The sequence below is a fragment of the Scylla paramamosain genome, chromosome 24 (assembly GCF_035594125.1).
Source record: "Scylla paramamosain isolate STU-SP2022 chromosome 24, ASM3559412v1, whole genome shotgun sequence".
Classification (NCBI taxonomy): domain Eukaryota; kingdom Metazoa; phylum Arthropoda; class Malacostraca; order Decapoda; family Portunidae; genus Scylla; species Scylla paramamosain.
Genome location: NC_087174.1, coordinates 14,304,444 through 14,328,327, shown reverse-complemented (window position 1 = coordinate 14,328,327; position 23,884 = coordinate 14,304,444). Strand labels below are relative to the sequence as shown.

Sequence of the window (23,884 nt, the reverse complement as noted above, 5' to 3'; positions counted from 1 at the left end):
TATGCATCTCTCTCTCTCTCTCTCTCTCTCTCTCTCTCTCTCTCTCTCTCTATATATATATATATAAATATATATATATATATATATATATATATATATATATATATATATATATATATATATATATATATATATATATATATATATATATATATATATATATATATATATATATATATATATGCTGGCTTACTTGGTCACATATCAAGAATTGCCAAATTATATGTAGATAATGTCTAGTGAATGAGGAAAAAAAGAGAAAAAACAAAACAAAACAAAACCAAATCAGGAGTTTTACTGCCACAGGGGGAAGTGATGAGAATATAATGAGTTGGTGACTTTGGTAGCTTACTTTCCAAAAGTACAAAAATATGAATAAATAGATTATAGTCGGGGAGGAAACCCTAAATGCCTAGGCTGAGTAGGGATGACCCTACCGAACTATTCCCCCGTGCTCTGGATTTTGAGCAGAGAGGAACAATGCCTAACCAACCTAACAGGAAACATGGGAACCCAGGTGTACTTAGCTGTGAGTCGGTGAGTGGTGGTGGGTAGAGGAATGTGCCTGGATGTCGTGACGCCAATTCCAGTGTCCCTCAAGGAGAAGATGGCGTGTGTCACCCCAGCAGAGAGGGGTTGAGTGGCCTCACGAGGCAGTGGTGGTGGGTAAGGCCGTGTCTAGAGGGAAGATGGTGACTGTGGTAGCTGCTGCCTTGACTGCCACTGCCTCCAAGCCACTGCAGTTGCCGCTAAACGTGCTTGGGTAAGAGAAGGCTCGTCACTCCCCATGTCCCACACTTTGCCTCCACTTGACGTATGCTTCAAGGTCAGTGACAGTTGTTTATTTCCTCTGAGCCCACTCACTGTGTCTCCTGGAGGGCTGGGAGCACTGGGCAGACCAGATGGTTTAGCACAGAAGGTAAGAGTGAAGAGGTTTGCCCTGATCTTTTGTTGGAGATATTTATTGTTATAAACAAATATCAAAATGTCCAAGATAGAAAAATACAAACTCACTATAACATGTAATTAACAATAACACACCAATATCTGAGGTCACATAAAAATAAATTCCACTATTATAAAAATAAGTTAAATTATAATTCTGTATTTAATTTGAATAACCAAAAGAAGTACTTAACTGTTACATGACTCAAGATGAGTGACATAGTCATCCATACAAAGGAACTGTTCCTCACACAAGAGACAGTGAACCTCCATTTCAGCCAGGCTGAAGGACTCATCTACAATGGGGCCAGAGGGGCTAACAATCCCTGAGTCTAATTCCATAATTGTTGACAGGTGTTCAGTGAGACACACCTCTGTGCTGGGCTTTACACAGTCCAACTGCTGAGAAACTGGCATGTTGGTGATACAGATCTCTGGTGTTGTGGAAGCTGATTGTGACATCAACTGTACCAATGAGCTATCACTAGGGGTGTGTTTTCCACACAGTTCTGGTGAACTTTGAGAGTGAGGTATGTTTTCAGAAATATTTGCCTCTGTAGTCACTACTTTGAGGTCCACAGAGTCACTAGTTTCTTGCTCTGTAGTTTCATTCTGTTGACTGAAGTTGTCCAGGACTTGTGTACTTATGTTTACATATGTTATTCCTTTCAAGGAAGTACCTTCTTTCACTGCATCATCAGCAAGGTCTGTCAAGGAATGATGTGGACATAATGCCACATATGATTCATCATCAACTTTAAACAGCAAGAGAGATTCATCACTACTCTCACACATTGGAAAGGAACATTTGGCAGCATTTGATAGGATTATACAAGAAGTTTGTTCTTCAGAGCTCTTCTTAGAATTTTCCTCTGTTACATCATGATTAGTAACCAATTCATAAGTATCAGGTTTAGTAGTTTCATGCAGACCAAGGCATGTCACCTCAGTGCTTCTATCTGGAGGATGTACCAAATTCAGAGGCTCACTAGACATAAAGTTTGTACTTGCTGACGATTGCATGTTCTTACAATGGTTATCTACAGGCAGAGGAAAATTTCTTGAAAGGTTTCTACTACATTCAGGCAAGACACTAGTGTCATTTGGTTCACTGGACACAACACAAATAACATTTACAGAAGCTGTACTTGGCGACACACTCATACTACAGCTAGCACCTTTAACACTCCCTGAGGTTGTATTTAGCAATATGGGAGTCGTTGCATTCTTCAGCAATGACGTCTTGCTACTTGAAACTCCAGGACTGGATTTATATTTTGATGGGGATGAGGATGACTTCTTTTTTTTATTTTTATTTTTCTCTCCTTTCTTTCCAATAGTATTATTCTCATCTCCACTTGCTATGTGATCTGTAGTTGATGGTATGTCACCCTTGTTTTTCTTCTGAGCAGTGCTGGTTAAAGATGAAGTCTGGTGTTTTTTTCTGTGTGCATAATAAGTGTTTCTGTAAGCTGTAGCATATCCACACACCTCACACTGAAATGGCTTTTCACCTGTGGAAGAAGGAAAAATCACAGCATATAATATATATATATATATATATATATATATATATATATATATATATATATATATATATATATATATATATATATATATATATATATATATATATATATATGTAATTATATGTAAACATATAACATATTTTAACATAGTCAGATTGTTGCTAAGGTGCAGTATTCTAACACAAATTGTGTCTACCATGAGAATAGGGGAATCAATTTGCTTCCAAGTCATACTATAACATGGAGATTTTAAAGCCTAACGTGTGATGGGTCCAACAAGCCACGGAGAAATCCATAGTGTGGAGCAGTGTACTGCTGGTGTAGGGGGAATGAGTGTGCTGCCACTGCTGCTGCTACTGCTGCCACCATGCACATTGGTGCAACTTAAGTGAGGAGAAGAGTATGCTGTGGCTGCTGCTGCCAGTGTTACTGCACTGTACCGTTTTTTATTCCTTATCCTTACAGTGCTTTGTTAACTCCTACGTATCTATTACCTTCAGTTATGTGCATTAGAAAATGCTATAGGTAGTCTGGAAATCTTTTATTAAATTTTTTGGGGCCCTGTCTCAGCCATTTCAGAACCCCAGTCATTCTCTTCTATTACTTTAATTAAAACTCTGATGTGAATCACACCTAATGTAGGCCAATAGTAGAGCTGAACCACCACGTCAGCGCAACCTGACTGTATATACAGATACTCCCTGACTTATAAACGTAAGTTTCAGATGTCGGCTCATAAGTAAGTTATGTTTGTAAGTCACACAGCTGGGTGCAATAATGAAAAAAAATGATAACGATAACTGATAAATTGATAATGATAACCTTATTGGCAATAACTGATAACTGGCAACAGATTTATCACCTGGCAAGTAATAAATCAATAAGTCCAAAATTCTGATACTAAAGATAATGATATTGATATGTATTTTAAATAAAAAATTGAAAAATCTTTATCTTAGAAAACTAAGAAAAATCTTAGAAAACTTCAAATTCAATGCTTATCCTGTCTCTTCACTAATGAAAAATGCTGTTTTTAGTAAAATACAGAGGGTGTTCAAATTATGAGTGAGATATGTTCTGGAAGGTTTGCTGGAAAGTCGCTTTGCTCATAACTTGTCATCGTAAAAAAAAAGTATCATAAATTCTGCAAATGATGTAATGCTTACTTACTTGATACCACAAAAGAGAGAGAGAGAGAGAGAGAGAGAGAGAGAGAGAGAGAGAGAGAGAGAGAGAGAGAGAGAGAGAGAGAGAGAGAGAGAGAGAGAGAGAGAGAGAGAGAGAGAGAGAGACGAGAGAGAGAGAGAGAGAGACGACGAGAGAGAGAGAGAGAGAGAGAGACGAGAGAGAGAGAGAGAGAGAGAGACGAGAGACAGAGAGACGAAGAGAGAGAGAGAGAGAGAGAGAGAGAGAGAGAGAGAGAGAGAGAGAGAGAGAGAGAGAGAGAGAGAGAGAGAGAGAGAGAGAGAGAGAGAGAGAGAGAGAGAGAGAGAGAGAGAGAGAGAGAGAGAGAGAGAGTCCTAGGCCAGAGAGCCACATCAGTCCCCTTCCCCCCACCCCCCCACCCCAGCAACCCACTTTAAGCAACCCTTCTGTAGACGCATCACAGGATCATTTTTAAGAGCAATACTGGATGACCATTTGGGGAGCCCCACTCCACGGCCACATGCGGGTCTGTCAGGGGGCAGGGGGCGGGCAAGAGGGGCAGGCGGACCCTACCAGCGTGTGGGGTCAAAACATATCACGGCAAAAAGGAGATAGAGGAAGTGAGGCTATGTTTTAATCCTATACATTATTAAAGACAAAAAAAAGGTCTATATGAAGGAAAATGTGGAAAAGAACTTAGATTTTTTCCTTTCTACAGACAAATTAAAAGGAGACGGAGGAGGTGAAGCTAAAGTTTACCCCTATTTATTGTTAAAAATTGTTCTCTGTGTGAAGATGTGAAAAAGGAATATAATAACAGTATGATATTTTTTTCTTTTCTTTTCTGGACAAACTTGCTTGTAGCTAGAAACATATAATAGCAAAAAGAAGACAGACAAGAAAGAGAATAGTGTTTTACAGAGTACATTGTAAAAAAAAAAAAAAAAATGTATAAATCAAGATAAGAAGCAGTATAAAATGGTACTTTTTTTTTTCTTTTCGCCTAGGGACACACGTGGAACACACTTGTCAAGGTGTTGGGCAGTGATCCCTTCAACTTATGTTTTCTTCTGGGAGTGTGACTGACCCTTAATGGGGTTGCTGTTGCTGACTGGGCCCTCTGTTGGGACCTTTTTCATGACCTGCAAATTCTAATGCAGCCTAATCTATTTCATCCTGATGTAGAAAAAGACTGCCAATTTATGCTGGAAAATTACTGAATCCTCTCATACTAACATGTGCATTAGCTCTGTAGAGGACCAAGAAATTGTTTTTTTGGGCATAAAAGCTATCAAATTTCCTAGGCCTGAAGGTCATGTGTTTGGTGATCCTCACTGATCACATGTTTCATATATAACTGTGTTTTGAGTATTTAATTAAGTTTCATTATTTTTATAAAATAATAGAAAAGAGTTGAATTCTTACTCAAAGAACAATTTCATCTATAAAAGTAAAATGTTATATTAATGAGCATAAGCAATTAAGCATCTCCATCATGATGAGAGTGAAAGATAATAAAAATTGAACTAAACACGCTAAGACACCCACCTCTATGGCTGCTCTCATGGAAGGTCAGTTGATCCTTGGTTTTGTAACACTTGCCACAAAAGGAGCACTGGAAGGGCCTGTAGGTGGAGTGGGCTGCTCGCCGGTGTTTGTTGAGATGTGACACACTCAGATAGGTCTTGCCACAGTCAACACACATGTATGGCCTGATCCCTGCATATCACAACTTGGATGTGCCATTTAAAATTTTATGGCTACATTGCATAAATCTGCTTTCCTTATTTACTGCAAAAATCCAGAAACTAGGAACAAGTGTCTGGACCAAATGAAAAAAAAAACTATAAAAGTGAATAAGGGTTTCAAGAATTAAGTTAGTTCATTTGGTAGGCCCTCAACTATACTGGTACTCTGATAAAAGCTTGTCCTTGACTTGCAACATGCAAATCAAAATATCACATCATAATGGAAGGTCCATATTAGTGTTTTAATTGACTTTTCAAACTTGAAAATGACTGCCACCATAAAGGACAAAGAGCAAATAAGGAAAGCAATGAAAGGTTCAATGCCTTTCAAATCAATAATATCAGACAAAAATAACACCTAACGAAGAAAAATAGTTGGATAGAGGATCAAATTCAGCATCATATGCTGTTTAGCCTTCAGACAGTTTTGGTTAAAAGCAAGAAAACTTTTTTGTACCATAAAGGATAATGTAAAGAAGGATTATGAGATTAAGTATATACTCAAAATTTATAATCCAAGTAGTTCAAATTAGTCATGTGAAATGCTGTATTTGCTGGTGCATCAGATGCACCAGCATCTGATGCACCAGCTGTAGTACAGAAGCCTAGGCCTATAGGTGTGGAATTGAAGCAGTAGTATATATATATATATATATATATATATATATATATATATATATATATATATATATATATATATATATATATATATATATATATATATATATATATATATATATATATATATATATATATATATATATTTTTTTTTTTTATGTAGGAAGGATACTGGCCAAGGGCAACAAAAATCTAATAAAAAAAATGCCCACTGAAATGCCAGTCCCATAAAAGGGTCAAAGCAGTGGTCAAAAATTGGTGGATAAAGGGTCTTGAAACCTCCCTCTTGAAGGAATTCAAGTCGTAGGAAGGTGGAAATACAGAAGCAGGCAGGGAGTTCCAGAGTTTACCAGAGAAAGGGATGAATGATTGAGAATACTGGTTAACTCTTGTGTTAGAGAGGTGGACAGAATAGGGGTGAGAGAAAGAAGAAAGTCTTGTGCAGCGAGGCCGCGGAAGGAGGGGAGGCATGCAGTTAGCAAGATCAGAAGAGCAGTTAGCATGAAAATAGCGGTAGAAGACAGCTAGATATGCAACATTGCGGCGGTGAGAGAGAGGCTGAAGACAGTCAGTTAGAGAAGAGGAGTTGATGAGACGAAAAGCTTTTGATTCCACTTTGTCTAGAAGAGCAGTATGAGTGGAACCCCCCCAGACATGTGAAGCATACTCCATACAAGGACGGGTAAGGCCCTTGTACAGAGTTAGCAGCTGGGGGGGTGAGAAAAACTGGCGGAGACGTCTCAGAACACCTAACTTCATAGAAGCTGTTTTAGCTAGAGATGAGATGTGAAGTTTCCAGTTCAGATTATAAGTAAAGGACAGACCGAGGATGTTCAGTGTAGAAGAGGGGGACAGTTGAGTGTCATTGAAGAAGAGGGGATAGTTGTCTGGAAGGTTGTGTCGAGTTGATAGATGGAGGAATTGAGTTTTTGAGGCATTGAACAATACCAAGTTTGCTCTGCCCCAATCAGAAATTTTAGAAAGATCAGAAGTCAGGCGTTCTGTGGCTTCCCTGCGTGATATGTTTACCTCCTGAAGGGTTGGACGTCTATGAAAAGACGTGGAAAAGTGCAGGGTGGTATCATCAGCGTAGGAGTGGATAGGACAAGAAGTTTGGTTTAGAAGATCATTAATGAATAATAAGAAGAGAGTAGGTGACAGGACAGAACCCTGAGGAACACCACTGTTAACAGATTTAGGAGAAGAACAGTGACTGTCTACCACAGCAGCAATAGAACGGTCAGAAAGGAAACTTGAGATTAAGTTACAGAGAGAAGGATAGAAACCGTAGGAGGGTAGTTTGGAAATCAAAGCTTTGTGCCAGACTCTATCAAAGGCTTTTGATATGTCCAAGGCAACAGCAAAAGTTTCACCAAAATCTCTAAAAGAGGATGACCAAGACTCAGTAAGGAAAGCCAGAAGATCACCAGTAGAGCGGCCTTGACGGAACCCATACTGGCGATCAGATAGAAGGTTGTGAAGTGATAGATGTTTAAGAATCTTCCTGTTGAGGATAGATTCAAAAACTTTAGATAAGCAGGAAATTAAAGCAATAGGACGGTAGTTTGAGGGATTAGAGCGGTCACCCTTTTTAGGAACAGGTTGAATGTAGGCAAACTTCCAGCAAGAAGGAAAGGTAGATGTTGATAGACAGAGCTGAAAGAGTTTGACTAGGCAAGGTGCAAGCACGGAGGCACAGTTTCGGAGAACAATAGGAGGGACACCATCAGGTCCATAAGCCTTCCGAGGGTTTAGGCCAGCGAGGGCATGGAAAACATCATTGCGAAGAATTTTAATAGGTGGCATGAAGTAGTCAGAGGGTGGAGGAGAGGGAGGAACAAGCCCAGAATCATCCAAGGGAGAGTTTTTAGCAAAGGTTTGAGCAAAGAGTTCAGCTTTAGAAATAGATGTGATAGCAGTGGTGCCATCTGGTTGAAGTAGAGGAGGGAAAGAAGAAGAAGCAAAGTTATTGGAGATATTTTTGGCTAGATGCCAGAAATCATGAGGGGAGTTAGATCTTGAAAGGTTTTGACATTTTCTGTTAATGAAGGAGTTTTTGGCTAGTTGGAGAACAGAGTTGGCATGGTTCCGGGCAGAAATATAAAGTGCATGAGATTCTGGTGATGGAAGGCTTAAGTACCTTTTGTGGGCCACCTCTCTATCATGTATAGCATGAGAACAAGCTGTGTTAAACCAAAGTTTAGAAGGTTTAGGATGAGAAAAAGAGTGAGGAATGTACGCCTCCATGCCAGACACTATCACCTCTGTTATGCGTTCAGCACACAAAGACGGGTCTCTGACACGGAAGCAGTAGTCATTCCAAGGAAAATCAGCAAAATACCTCCTCAGGTCCCCCCAACTACAAGAGGCAAAATGCCAGAGGCACCTTCGCTTAGGGGGATCCTGAGGAGGGATTGGAGTGATAGGACAAGATAAAGATATGAGATTGTGATCGGAGGAGCCCAACGGAGAAGAAAGGGTGGCAGCATAAGCAGAAGGATTAGAGGTCAGGAAAAGGTCAAGAATGTTGGGCGTATCTCCAAGATGGTCAGGAATATGAGTAGGGTGTTGCACCAATTGCTCTAGGTCATGGAGGATAGCAAAGTTGTAGGCTAGTTCACCAGGATGGTCAGTGAAGGGAGAGGAAAGCCAAAGCTGGTGGTGAACATTGAAGTCTCCAAGAATGGAGATCTCTGCAAAAGGGAAGAGGGTCAGAATGTGCTCCACTTTGGAAGTTAAGTAGTCAAAGAATTTCTTATAGTCAGAGGAGTTAGGAGAGAGGTATACAGCACAGATAAATTTAGTACGAGAGTGACTCTGTAGTTGTAGCCAGATGGTGGAAAACTCGGAAGATTCAAGAGCGTGGGCACGAGAGCAGGTTAAGTCATTGCGCACATAAACGCAGCATCCAGCTTTGGATCGAAAATGAGGATAGAGAAAGTAGGAGGGAACAGAAAAGGGGCTACTGTCAGTTGCCTCAGACACCTGAGTTTCAGTAAGGAAAAGAAGATGAGGTTTAGAAGAGGAGAGGTGGTGTTCTACAGATTGAAAATTAGATCTTAGGCCACGAATGTTGCAGAAGTTAATGAAGAAAAAGTTGAGGGGGGTGTCAAGACACTTAGGGTTGTCAACAGAAAGGCAGTCCGACCTGGGGACATTTATGGTCCCCTCCCCAGATGGGGACTTCGAGGCTGGTGTAGGAGTCGCCATGATGATTTTAAAATTTTTGGGTGAAGGGTGTGTGTGTTATTAGGTGCTTGTAGTTTTGTGAGGAGGAAGAGACTTGTCTTTAGAGGGCAGGCTGTGACTGCCCCCTTGTGTTGTGAGACACAAAGGGAAACGTTCAGTGAAGTCACAGCTGGGTTTAATGATAAGTTCACAGCACCCCCTGAACAGTGCTTTAGACCTCACTGGGAGTAATTATTGTTTCGGCAGGTGTCTACTGCCTCCTCCTATATATATATATATATATATATATATATATATATATATATATATATATATATATATATATATATATATATATATATATACACACACACACACACACACACACACACACACACACACACACAAAGTGGAACCTCAGTTACTGAACGGCTCCCTTTTTGAGCAAATCAGTTTTCTAACAAAATTATGTACACTCAACCCCCAGCTATTGCGAGAAATTGGTCCCTTAACATCGCCGTGATAGCTAAAAACGCGATAGCCATTGTTAAGAATACATAGGAAAAAAAAAAATTGTTCGTGGCCCGCCAGAGTAGCAACACAATTCAACATATTGGCACCTTTTTTTTTCCCTCATCTCACCATGATTTATAGATCAGTCTTGAGGAGGACATGATTTGAGCTTCGCACAGCATTATGTCCAGCACTATCACTAGTGAGGTTCATATGTGCCTTAATGTGGTCCTTCTTAAGGTAAATACCTCTCACTGTAGACTCGTTGATGCCGAACTTAGCGCCCACTGAACTTTTACTTTGTCCACTCTCGATCAATTTCACTATCTCATATTTCACAGCATATGTAAGGTTCTTCCTCTTCTTGATTTCTTTCCCAGGCGCCGCTGTTGCCTTTCGCTGGGTCGGGTTGGGTGGTAGCGATCTCCCTGGGTGGCCAGGAGGGGGAGTAGAGGCCATTGTCCCGAGATACACACGCGTGACCTTGAGATTCACCACGGCACGTGCCACTCAGTCAACTGTGGCGGGAGGGACTAGAGGGATGGGGGAGCGGGAGAGTGGCTGGATAAGGAAGCGGGAGTGTGCAAGCCAATCACGGCCTAATATGTCAGTCAAATTCAGCCAATTAGCAAGCGAATCTGGCCAAGAAATATGACGTAGCTGTCACGTGAACATCCTGGGCATACAGTATAACGACTCATGGGCCGCGATAGCTCCACTAGGATTCGCGTTAGCCCATTTAATGTGTTTTTTATTGTTCCCGTGATAGCTTTAAACCGCGTTAGCAAAAACCCGCTATAGCTGGGGGATAAGTGTACTCATTATTGCTCCAGTTGTGGTTCTAGAACAAAGTTACTTGATTTCAGATATTAAAAGACATAGCAAAAGCTGCCATTTACTACTGATTTATAGTTTCTATAAATATTTACTTTGTTTTTATATATCTGAGGAGAGGCACAGAGTGTAAGACAGTAATACGGTAAATGTGATCCAGTTGGAAAGCCTCGATGTAAATAAACAGCTCTCGGTGCTGAGGAGTAATCCTGAGGCACTTGTGGCTATCTCCATGAACCTCAACACCATCAAAATTTCACAACTGCATTTTTCCAGTAGCTTTTCCCAGCAGCAAGATGTCCAAGTGTTATGATCACTTTCATTTTAGCAGTGAGCGGGCTGCTCCTTTCTGTGTCCCTCTGTAAGGCTTCCCTCACTAGACTGGTGATAAAGAGAACACCTGCTAGGTCTAAACAATATGTTCTGATGAGTTCTGTGTCATTAAGTTCATTCAATACATCATCTCTAGATAAATAATTTGAGCTGGAAATGTTGTGAAGCAGCCATTTTGGTTGTGGGAGCATCTGTCATAACCTGCTGCTGTCCAGGAATGGATTAATCCATTTTACATTGATTCCTATGGGAAAAATAGTTTCGGTTTTCAAACATTTCAGATTGTGAACAGCATTTAGAAATTAATAAAGTTCTAGAACCAAGGTTCCACTATATATATATATATATATATATATATATATATATATATATATATATATATATATATATATATATATATATATATATATATATATATATATATATATATATATATATATATATATAAATAAACACAGACAATTCTTTTTTCAATAAATCTATAATGAAACAATTTTCTTTCCACAAAACATCCTTGTTAAATAGGAGTGCTCCTTATGCAGAGGTGCATCTATGTCAGCAAATATGGTATATCTGCAGTGTCACCATATGTTTAGAAGAAAATGGCAAATTTGCAAAAATACAGTAAGGTTGATGTTATGCTTCAAAATTCATAAGATATGTTGCACCTGCATGGTGATATTAATGTAAGAAAAGCTACCTGCCTGACCTGAATGAGTGCGCCGGTGTTTGTACATGTAGGACTCGGTGGAGAAGGTTTGGCCACACTCATCACATGGGAACCTCTGCTTGAGATGATACCTGTGTTCAGATGCAGAGAACTTGAAACATAGCACCATGTCATGTGAATTATATGTGTAAGCAGGTACAATTATCATAACCATTAGCAATGGCAAAACCTTTGGGCTTCTCACCAGTAATGGGACTTCATGAGGGCACCAGTGGAGAACACCTTATTACAGCCGCTGTGAAGGCAGGCAATGGTCTTCGGCTTGTGAACAGATATCAGATGAAGACGTAGTGTGTGATGATCTGCAAAAGCATGTAAAATCATATTCATATTGATTTTCATTTGTTCACTAAACCAGTTTTTGTAATGTGAAATTTGGATTTAATAGTACATATAAGGATGTTTCTTATTTGAAGAAATGTAACTGAAAGATAGAGATAAATTTAATACAGCTTCTACTGGGCATCATTTAAGCCTAAAGCTGTGATGAAAAAAAATTTGTTGCATATTTCTTGCATTCCTTGAAACTATAAAGTGGTTGCTGTAATGAACACAAAACTTATGATCACTTACATTTCTCATGATGTGAAAGGTAGAAAAATAAAGTGGTCATCACATCAATTGATATGTTATACTCCCCAAGCATGGGACAATTATGACAAAAATAGTCCATGGTAATCTGTGTATAAGTTAAAATTATGCTACAATTGTAATTTTACTTTATTTCTTGTAGCAATTTACAAAAGTGACATTATCACTTTAAAAGTCTTATCTTTGTAGAAGTGAAATGTGACAATACATGTTGGCAATTGGAACAGCATTGTGTTACTCTACTACATACCTTTCAACCACCTCCAATACTAACAGAGATCCTCTTACTTCTCTATTTAACTATTAAATGCTTTGAGCCCAATGTCATAAACCAGACTCTTGTACAATTTCTTGGGTATTCCTCCTCATCAATCAGCAACTCTGTAATTCACTCCCCAAGCCTGTTACTCCCCATCACCTCTCACACTACACGTTATTACACTTTTCTATTCCTCGTAACTCCACATCAATTTCAAGGTTAAGCTCCTCTGCTTCCCTGATAACAAATAAATCCTCTTCACTCATTGTGCATGTTTCACAATTAAGTGTAAGTATTGATAAAAAAATACCAACCAAAGAGTTTTTATTCATAAATATTCATTAATCTACTATTCAGCAAACCCTCCTAGAAGACACATGTGAAGAACACTGAAAAAATTTTAAGACTGAAGCTATAGACTGAACTATTTCAAAGAATATACATTTGTTTTCTTTCCTTGTTGAGATTTGTGGAAATATGCACAGGATGAGTCAGGACTGTCAAATATATTTAAACAGATCCAAAACCCACAGTAATAAAACAAACAGAATGATTGGAAATCTCTGTTGTGCTCCACTTTTCTGTTTTGTCCCTAACTCCATTAAAATAATAAAAAAAAAAAAAAAAGTGTAGAGTACTTACCAACAAAAGACTTGAAGCAGAGTTCACATGAATACTTGACCTCTGAGACGGCCCTATGCACACGACGCACATGGTTCATATATGAGCCACGGACACTGAAAGTTTGCCCACATACGCAGGTGAAGTTTGGGGTGGCTGAATGGATGGCTGCATGGGCCTTCAGAGAACTGCAAAAGTGTGTTTACTTCAAGCTAAATTCATACCTCTCAAATTAAGTGGATACTGAAAAACCAAAATATAAGTCTTCCCTGTCTTGATCCTGGTTAGAATATGACAAAAAACAAAGGCAATACATAATTATCTTACATTAGCTTCAGATGACTTTCAATGGCAATATAGTATAAATACAAATGTAGCTTACAATTTGAAAACAAATTTTTTTCCACAATCACTGCAGACATTATTTTTTTCTTTGACGTGTTTGGCAATGATGTGTCTCTTTCGACTTTCCCGAGTGGCCAAGCGCTGCCCACACAGCTCACACTGAAACGGTTTATCTGAGGAACCAAGGAACATATCACACACAGATTACATATGACTTAGACCAGATGGCATGGACTATGTGCAGATGCAGTAACACAAAGTCTTATTCTCTGCACAAACACTAAAGTTTGTCAAATACATGACATTAAATTATGGCTTAAGCTTCACAGGGACTGCATTGCTGACTGTAAGTATGGTGGTCTGTTCAATGATCAGGGCATGAAGCCTTTCAAAGGAATCTAACAATAAGCTCAATTTACCTAAGCTGAACAATACACATGACTAATGATTTCTGTAAGTTCAAGTACACTTATTCTGAAAATTTTGCCATTATTTTCAGCAAGAGCAAATCTGCAGTTATTGAATGGCATAAGCCTCCTATCCTTATTATAACAAAAACTGAACTGCCATTTTAATCTGCTTGCCTATAACTGAGGATCATACTCTGAGAGATGTTTTGATCTTAATTTGTGAAAAATATATTCAAATAATGTTTTAGGACATTTTCTTCAACAATATTTACATTGAATTAATTCTAAGCATTATTTCTTACTACAGTATATATCATTTTATGCCCACTTTGATTATTATGTGCATGCTGTCACTTCTGCTATACATGACAAACTTTATCAGGAACATTTAGAGAGAGAGAGAGAGAGAGAGAGAGAGAGAGAGAGAGAGAGAGAGAGAGAGAGAGAGAGAGAGAGAGAGAGAGAGAGAGAGAGAGAGAGAGAGAGAGAGAGAGAGAGAGAGAGAGAGAGAGAGAGAGAGAGAGAGAGAGAGAGAGAGAGAGAATGATGTCAAGTTTGCCAGGAGATTCTACTAGTTAAATTCAGCTGTTATTATATCCTGCCTGTTCCTTTGCTTTAAACATCTTTCAAAGAGCAAAAAATGCATATGGATATGCTCAAAATATCTAGGGCTATATCTCTAATTTGGTGTACTGATCAATCTTTTACTATGAAAACCTTTCCAAATTCTTGTTGTAATACTTTTATTTATTTTTTATTTATTATTTTTAAGAAATTAAAAAGGAAACTTTGTAAGAAAGAAATGCTTTTAGACCATAGACAAAAACTAAATCAATGTACCTTTGGTCAGTGGGGGAAATGCCTGGTAGGAAACAAACTTGGGCTTGGGAACTCCTCGGTTTGCTCTACGCTGTCTGGAGCCAAGGGAATTGCCAGCAGTGTCAATGCTTCTGTAAAAATAAACAAATTAAGAGGCTGGATCCTTGTAAATTTGTAAAGTTAATGTACTTTCTTGAAGCTTTTATTCATGGCCAAGCATGCACATCACACTGTGGAAGGATAACACTCCTCTAACCTGGTTATCTCTTGAGGCACCTGTGGGTCATCAACATTCTCTGAATTTTCCTCATTTGTATGATTACTTGACTGGTCAGTGTGGATGCCCTCCTGTCTTGTGTTAGGACAAGGTGATGCATCCCCTTCACTGTCCTCTTTCAATGCTGACCACAAACTTGGAGAATGAGAGTCAAAGTCTCCAACCAGATACTCTTCTAGATATATGACATCTTCTGTTTCCAAGGTACTCAAGTTGCTGCTGATCAGGTCATCAATGTTGCCCAAGTTCTGGGGGAACAAGGACTGGTTAATCTTGTTTTCTTGAACATATGCAGTCATATGAGTAAAGCTACATTAATCCATTCCAAATAATTACATGTGATGTCAAAACTGTTTGAACACTGAGGCACTGAGGCTTTGGCAATTGCTCAGAGTATGTAGTGACCAAGCTCTACTTAACAATGATGTCCCAGTAGATACACTGGTCAGTTACAAAAGCTTCAGTGTTTGAGCAAATTCATCATGACTTAACTTAAAAGTTTTAGTTATGGTTACATATAGTAGTCAATTTTACAATATGTAGATATCTAGAATAGATATTATTCTATTTATTTAATGTAAATAACAATTACTAGTCATATAAAGCATTTGTCTCTTACCTCCTCCCACTCATCACTTGAAGTCATGATACTGAAAAAGAAGAGTGTCATTCATGAAAAAAAGTAGAGTTATGGCAGAATATATAGTTACAAACTTGTCTTGACTTCAAATCTTTATACACAGTTTGCATTACTTCACTACTAAAACTGCAGGCACCAAAGGGAAAACTTGGTAAAGATACCCAGAAACATCTGAGACAAAGTATGTTTTAATCTCTCTCTCTCTCTCTCTCTCTCTCTCTCTCTCTCTCTCTCTCTCTCTCCAAAATGCAGAACAATCAAAACAAGTTGTCATAGCAGGGATAAACTTGGCAAATGAGTTTTAATGCAAGTAAGTGCAAAGTGTTTCACATTGGATATCAAAGTTGGAAAGCAAAATATATGATGAATGGTACTTAAGTGTAGATAGCAAAATTGATTTAGGAATAAAATATGAAACAGCCTAAAAACTTGTCAACAATATACAGAAGTTGTAAAGAAAGTGAAAAAATAATTGACTTTATCAGTAGATCATTTGAATATAAATCTAGAGATATAATCCTCAGTCCCCTTTTGGAATATTGCATTCAAGCATGGTGCCCCCATTACCTGACAGATGAATTAAAATAAGTTCAGTATAGAGTAACAAAAATCATATGAAGAGCAACTTAAAGAATTAAATATATTTCATTAAACAATAAGAAGATTAAGAGGTGACTTTATAGAAGTATTTAAAATCATCAAAGGCATTGAAAACATGGACTGCAGTAAGTATTTCATGATAGACTTTTCTAATTACATGCAGGGAAACAGTTGCAAAATTGGTGACAGATCCTTTAACTCTCATGAATTAAAGAATTTGTTTATCAAGTGAGCTGCCAACCTTTGGAATGGGATTTCTCAAGACATGATAGACTGCACCACTGCAAAGACTTCAAATGCCATCTTTTAAACATTTTGCCTCTAATCTATAGTTGCCAGCATTTCTTTGAGATTTATTTCCTTGCCTCCAGGAAAAGGGGGGCACCTCATTTTATCTATTTTCATTATTTCCAATAAAATTTTCTTCAGGTGTTTACTTCTTCAATCCCAAAAAGTATTTGTTTCTGACCCATTTCCTGTACAGCTTATGCTGGAGGGAGTGGAGAGTGGGAAGAGAGCCTTCTGCTTTGCTGTCCTTTTCTTCTACTATCACTTTCTTAGAAGTCCTAGGTCAGGTCACTTTGTAAGGACTACATGTTCTATTGTGGTCTGTGCATCTGTGTAGCTCTAAGTAATACACACACACACACACACACACACACACACACACACACACACACACACACAGACCATGGATAGAGTAAGTGCATTTGGTATTCATATTCATATTTGAATCATTGTTATTAGAGATCACATTATTCTCATTCATATTTAAATAGTTATGAAAAAATGTTTTTATTTATTTTTTATTATATGATGAATAATTGTTAACTAATTATTATAAATAACAGAGTTGCTTCTTACAACTCAAGAATCCTGGATGGATGTGTGCAGTACAGGTCAAAGTACATGAAGGTTTGCCATCAGTCAGGGCAGTGTCTAGAGCCAACTGCCAGTGGTTGATGGAGCAGGTTGTCAAGGCAGACTCATTGCTGAATTTATTTTTTATTATTCTGTTGCTTCCTGGGTATTACATGTACATTACGGTGATTTCAGATTATGTAAATGATGTGATACTCATTTGTGATGAACCTGTCTAGAGCATATATGATTACAAACTACAATTACACTGTACAACAAATTTCAGGGTTAAGAAGAAAACATAGTTCTTATGTGCGTTTTATTATGAAGTTCAGTGTGCTGAATTCAAATTTGATAACAAAAATTTCATGCCATGTCGCAATTTTTTGTAAATCACTGTTTTAATAATTATGCAATTAATAGAGATTTCCAAGATTCCATAAATGTATTTTGCTCCCAAAGTCAGATTAAATGTCTTCATTGTATTTATTTAATTAATATATAATGTTTGTTAGCTTTATATAATGTATTAACCTACAATCTAGTATTTACTTCTTCTTTTATAAGACGTCTCAGGCGTGTCACGCTTCAGGTTCCAACAGAAGTCAGCCAGCATAGCAGGGCTCCATTTTCCCTTGTATCTGTTTTCCATTGACGCTATATCTTGATGGAACCTCTCTCCATGTTCATCACTCATGTTCTTCATCCAACAGGTGCCATTGTTGCAAACGTGAGGCCAGGAGTTCACTCTGTTGCTTAGTAAGTGTTAGATCACGAACTAGATCATTGAGTTCTGGTTGGGTGATGAGGTGTGGTTTCTTATCAAATTCAAGTTGTGTCATATACGTTGCATCTTGAGATTCTGAATCGTCTGAGTTGCTCGTGTCATCGCTTGGTAGTTCAGAGGGCGGCTGTGGTACAGGAATATCACTTGAATGTAGAACTGGGCAAATAGCAGACTGAAGATCTGGATACACGATAGATTTCTTGCCTTTTCTGTTGCAACCTGCAGGAAAATAAAATAAAATCAGACTAAAAATGGATACTATTGGTTGTGATCACGTGCAAAAATAGTGGAAGTGCAACTTATTATGTATTTCGATCTTTTTATTGATACATCTCTTGAAAATATATATAAAAACAGTAAAAAATAAACACTGAATACCCACCTTTAATATCCGTTAAGCAGAAGTAGCAATCTGTTGAGTGGTCCTTTGGCTCCCTCCAGACCATTGGTACGCCAAACATGAGGCCAGTCCCTTTGCCTTTCACCCAGGCAGAAAGGGAACTTGTACACCTGACACAACATATGTGAGGTGCCCAGCTTTTGTCCTGGTCACCTACTTTACATCCAAAGTACAGCTCATAAAGTTTCTTTACACGTTGAGTCAACTGTCTCTTGTATTGCCTTAATGTAACTGATCCACATATATAACAAAACTTGTCTGGCGAATTCTTGCATTATCTAGGCATCTTAACTCTGTATCCTGTTAAGAAAAAAAATCACATAGCTATGTGAAAAATTATATAAATGGTAAAAGCAACAAAAAATACCGCTCAGATAGACATTGCGGGCACTGCTATTTACGAAGAACTGGAGGGTCACAGAAAGAAACGGATGTTATATTCGTAATCTACGCAAAAAATAACTCTAGAAAAGGATAGTCTCATTTCCGTTTTTTTTTTCATTGTTATACAGTGTTATTGAGGATGTGAACTGCTTTTGTTTCACAAGTAATTACATATAACAGTATGATAGTGAAAGGCTGATTACTGTCAAGAGAATTGCTAATATGATAAATGTTTATGCAAAAAACAGCTATTACTATTTCTTAGTAGCCTGTCACCTACACAACAGCCTTAAACTGTGAGTTTGAGAAAGCATAATGCCAATATTCTGAGCATGAATTTATAACTTTGGATCCAAACTGTTAACATCCTTAAACCTTGCCAGCAGATCTGGTCCGACAAATCAGGATGATGCCAAAAAATCTAAGAAAAAAAAAAATGTTGGTACTAGGTGTTTTATGCCAAGATCCTCTCCATCAAAATCTTTGTAACAATAGTCTACAAAATCCTTAGCTGCTATAAAGTTTCAGCTGTTAAATGTCAATTTCCCTGAATTTAACCCACATGCATTCAATATTTTCAGGTGTTCTGGCTCTTGATTGCCTTATACAATGTGCATAACTTTCAATGGGCTCTGAGCTACATTTGAAGTGTCAATGTTAAAAATTTACCTTGGCTTTGCTCAATGAACTATCTCTGAAAATCTTGTTGACCATTCAAACATGTAAAAGCTTTAACCAAACTTGATGTATGTTCATTGATCTAGATACCCAGTCACTGTAAATACAACGGTCACACAGTATACAAGCTTATTTAATGCCGTTTTATTACTGACTGAAGAATGTGTTCATATGTGTCCAGCAAGGAAAGTTAGATGGCCAGTGAATTGTCCTTTATAGGACCCATACTGATGATGAGAGAGAAGGTTGTGCACAGACAGATGCTTCACAGTCTTCCAGTAAAAGAGGCTCAAAAGCTTTAGAAAGACAGAAAATCAATCATATTTCTCATACTCTCATTGCTCTCAGCCTTCCATATTGTCACTTCATATGCCCATCTCACGTAACCAATTTCAAGCATGCACTCTTGATTGTTGTGCTCTATTCCACATCCACATGTCTGATACACACTTCAGTGCAAGTGATCCTATGACCTACCTACCTCTCACAACCCTCTCTCTTATTTGTCCACTATCTCACCATGTTCACCTAGCACTGGTACTGAAACAACATATTTCTTATCTATATTTACACTCTACCTGCCTCCATACTCACACTAGATACTATTGTATTCCTTACTGTCTTCTCTGGTGAAAACTTCCCTGTAAAACTCCACAGACACTTTCTGTCTGTTTCAGTTTTCTCAAATTGATCTGCATTTTTATGTAATTTTGATATACTGCACGCACTCTCAGTTTTGGACTGGACATATTTAAAAAAATCTTTGTGTTTTCTTTTACATGTCCAGCTATATTCCTTTCTTCTTTCCTTCCTGATCTCACTTTGAACCTGATTGTTCACCCACTGCTGTTCCTTTCAAGTCTTCAAGTACATATTTACTAACAAAAATTTCTTGTCCTGTAGTCTTGATATGTTTCATTCTCTACCACAATCTCCATTTTTTTTCTTAATTTTAGCCCATACAAGGATCTTGCCTCTACATAGCAAATAAAACACAAAGTAATTCAGAAAAAACATGAAGTAGGTAATGATATTTTATTAAGTTTATGGGAAAAATTTTATGGAGCACAGACCTGAAAATGACTACCTCTTTATTATAGTAAAGTATGACACATTCTAATCCCACTGACCCATGGAGAAATATACTTAATGGTCAAGGGGTTGAAAGTTCATAAGAGACACTTGTCAGAGGGCAAAAAAAAGAATACATATTGTGAAGAAATTGATTTCCCTCAGGTTACCCGAAAAGTTGAGAGATTATCTTTTTTGATAAGTCCTGTCAGACTAACACAGGGTCATCTAGGTCTCAGCCAAAGGCAGGTTTGAAATCTGAATGACTCACAGGAATGTCAGAGATGAAGGCTGCATCACATGAAGAAATCCTTTAGATTGTATTGAGCCGTTGATAATGGGTAATTTCCTTATACTGCACACTTGATCCTGAACTTAGTATGTTGCTTCCATCTCTAATCTTAGTATGTTTAAAAGAGCTATCTCAGATTTTCTTGGAGAATAAATACACAAATATTTCTAATTTGCTGCATATGATGCACGGTCCAGCTTGCACTATTGTTAGTTTCTTGTGTAATTTTTTTTTATAAGAGCTGGTACACCAGCAGAGTGTGGCTTCCCTGCCTTTGTCTGTGGTGGTAAGGATCAGGAAACCCACCAGGTATGAATAAAAGTGATCATTATAATATTTCTGTAAATATGTTAGTATGGGTTTAAGTTAGGATGAATTTACATCACAATTCAATTACATCTATATCACATTAGTTAAAAATATTAAAATGAGCCAATCACTGAGGACCACAGGAAATATGACATTACACCTGAACACATAAAAAGGGATGAGTGCCATCTTCACACAACACTTGGCAGCCAACCTTTATAATAACACTGTGGCTGCTAAGTATAACAGCCAGCCCAAAAATCACTTCCCAGAATTTCAACTGAGAAATATTCAAATACAACAATAACTGGACTCTGAATGGTTTACCCCGCCCTCAGCAGTTTGCCCAGCAGAATTTGCCTTCCTATAAGAGCTGTCATCAGCACTGCAGACCTGGGATGAAATTCAGCCTGCTGGCTGAATCCACTGCTCAAGTAAGTTTCTTACTTTTGTTGTGGCCATGCCAGGTTGCACTGAAATTTGTGCATGTCTTAATAGGTAAAGTAACCAAAAATTATCAACATTCCATAGTACATTTGCCACAGCTGCTTCAGTGATAAACACTGGCTCAGGCAGGGGATCTTTGTGATCATGACCTAGCTATGTATTGTTATTAGCTATTACTCTATGAATTTCTACTGGTTTCCAGAATTAAACAGCTACCATAGAACATACTGACTCAAGAATGATGGAGAAAAGGTAAGTAATACCTAACACCAGTGTGGCACACTAACATTAATTAAACAATATCGTATCGTCTTGCTGCGTCCCAAGGGTTTAGTGTTATGTGACCAATTTCTATTTATTTATTTTTTTAGGTAAAAGAGGGATATATATATATATATATATATATATATATATATATATATATATATATATATATATATATATATATATATATATATATATATATATATATATATATATATATCATGTCATATGATTGATAAGATATCAGTTTTGCATCTGAAGGGGAATGATCACGAAAAAGCGTGACAAACATTAAAAAAAAAGGGGGACATCTTGCTACAAGCGGGGCAGACGTTGTAAAAGCGGGACTGTCCCGCATACAAGCGGGGGTCTGAGAGGTCATCTTAGTTTACTGCCAATAAGACTGACGCCACACTGCAGGATCAAATGTTACGTTTCAATCTATTTTTTTTACCAACTCAGCTCTCTCTTGAGAAAGGTTTCATCATAGAAAACAGAAAATCAAGTGATGAACGAAGAAAATACAGTAAAAAAAAAATATTGCCCATTATTTAGATCAGAGTGCAGCATGACATAGAGAAGTGTGAGGTTGTTTCCTTAATATTTACCAGGGGTTGGAGAAATATAATGTTCCTGTTCCTATTCCTGGCTTCGATGAAGTTTTAAGTCGCTCGCTCTGATCTAGAAGTGTCCAGCTCACCGACTGTCTTTGTTTGGCTCGCTTATACAACCACGCACACTGGGCACCTCACAGCTCGTTTTCCTTTATTTCACTGTTATTGCAGTTTGTACTTTTGAGAGAGAGAGAGAGAGAGAGAGAGAGAGAGAGAGAGAGAGAGAGAGAGAGAGAGAGAGAGAGAGACTTGAGGTCTTTGATAATTGTCTTTGAAGAGGCTAGAAATATGTAAAAAAAAAAAAATAAATAAATAAAAAATAATAATAATAATACAAATTCAATACCCGCTAATGGTCTTCTCATACCTGTAGGGAAGCTGCAGTCGGCTGCTGGTGCGCCAGGTCTTGTAAACACAAATTATATATATATATATATATATATATATATATATATATATATATATATATATATATATATATATATATATATATATATATATATATATATATATATATATATATGATATAATTGTCTTTGAAGGGCTAGAAATATGTAAAAAAAAAAAAAAATAAAAATAAAAATAATACAAATTCAATACCCGCTAATGGTCTTCTCATACCTGAAGGGAAGCTGCAGTCGGCTGCTGGTGCGCCAGGTCTTGTAAACACAAATTATATATAAATATATATATATATATATATATATATATATATATATATATATATATATATATATATATATATATATATATATATATATATATATATATATATATATATATATATATATATATATATATATATATATATATATATATATATATATATATCAATACAAACTGGATGGTGCATCATATGCGGAGGATTGTAAATATTTGTAAGTTTCGACTCCAAGAAAATCCGAGAGAGCTCTTTAAATGTACTAAATTCAGAGATGAAAACAACTGATTGAGGTAGAACATTTCATAGCATAACATGTCTATTGCTGAAAAAATCCTATCCTACACTCTAACTGGATTCTTGTATGAGCAGTTTTATACTGATTCCCTTTTTACCTACACAAAGTGGTCTGAGAAAAATATCACTTGGCTCTATTGTACATTTATTATGAACATTTTTACAATATCTTATAAGATCATTGCGAACTCGTATATCGTAAACAGAGAAAAGATTAAGTCTGAGTACTCACGTACGTGTTCCAAACCCTTAACGCTTTTAATCTATCGTCGTTATCTGATTCCAGAGCATTTAGGTCTCCTATATACTCTGTGTTCCATAGGCATGATCCATAATCTAATGTAGGACGAACATGAAAAACAAAGAAAGTTAAAATAAATGTTGGGCTACGATTGACTGTAATTTGCATGGGGATAGGTATGTTATCTATATAATGCACGCTATTGTTTCTCAACAAATTTCTTTTATCAAACAATTTCCTTTGAAATCTTAACACTAGAAATTTAGAAGTAATAATTTTTAAACTCCATGATGCTGAAATGCCGCAGAAACGATTAATGTCATCCTGACAGGAAATGACATCCTCTAAAGTACTCTCATATGAACTGGATCTTACCTTTAAACAGAGCTTTAAATCATCTGCAAATATTTTACATGATGATGCTGTTCCATCCACCACAAAGTTGATATATA

At 37.3% G+C, this 23,884-nt stretch overlaps 1 protein-coding gene across 4 annotated transcripts in view; it reads right to left on the bottom strand.

The window, feature by feature from the left end:
* Positions 1 to 944: 944 nt before the first annotated feature.
* Positions 945 to 23,884, bottom strand: part of LOC135112793 (zinc finger and BTB domain-containing protein 41-like) — a 95,109-nt gene continuing 72,169 nt past the window's right edge. For 2 of the 4 annotated variants that reach the window (XM_064027612.1, XM_064027611.1), the window contains 9 exons: positions 15,506 to 15,536; positions 14,866 to 15,134; positions 14,631 to 14,740; positions 13,418 to 13,553; positions 13,057 to 13,223; positions 11,749 to 11,866; positions 11,544 to 11,635; positions 5,169 to 5,339; positions 945 to 2,459 (listed from right to left, as the gene is read on the bottom strand). In XM_064027612.1, the coding sequence (XP_063883682.1) occupies positions 1,135 to 2,459; positions 5,169 to 5,339; positions 11,544 to 11,635; positions 11,749 to 11,866; positions 13,057 to 13,223; positions 13,418 to 13,553; positions 14,631 to 14,740; positions 14,866 to 15,134; positions 15,506 to 15,532 (2,415 nt within the window). In that variant the 5' untranslated portion in view covers positions 15,533 to 15,536 and the 3' untranslated portion in view covers positions 945 to 1,134. Of the gene's footprint in view, positions 2,460 to 5,168; positions 5,340 to 11,543; positions 11,636 to 11,748; positions 11,867 to 13,056; positions 13,224 to 13,417; positions 13,554 to 14,630; positions 14,741 to 14,865; positions 15,135 to 15,505; positions 15,537 to 21,235; positions 21,382 to 22,227; positions 22,372 to 23,884 lie in introns of those variants that run through there. The other 2 variants (XM_064027609.1, XM_064027610.1) reach the window with 2 other exon arrangements.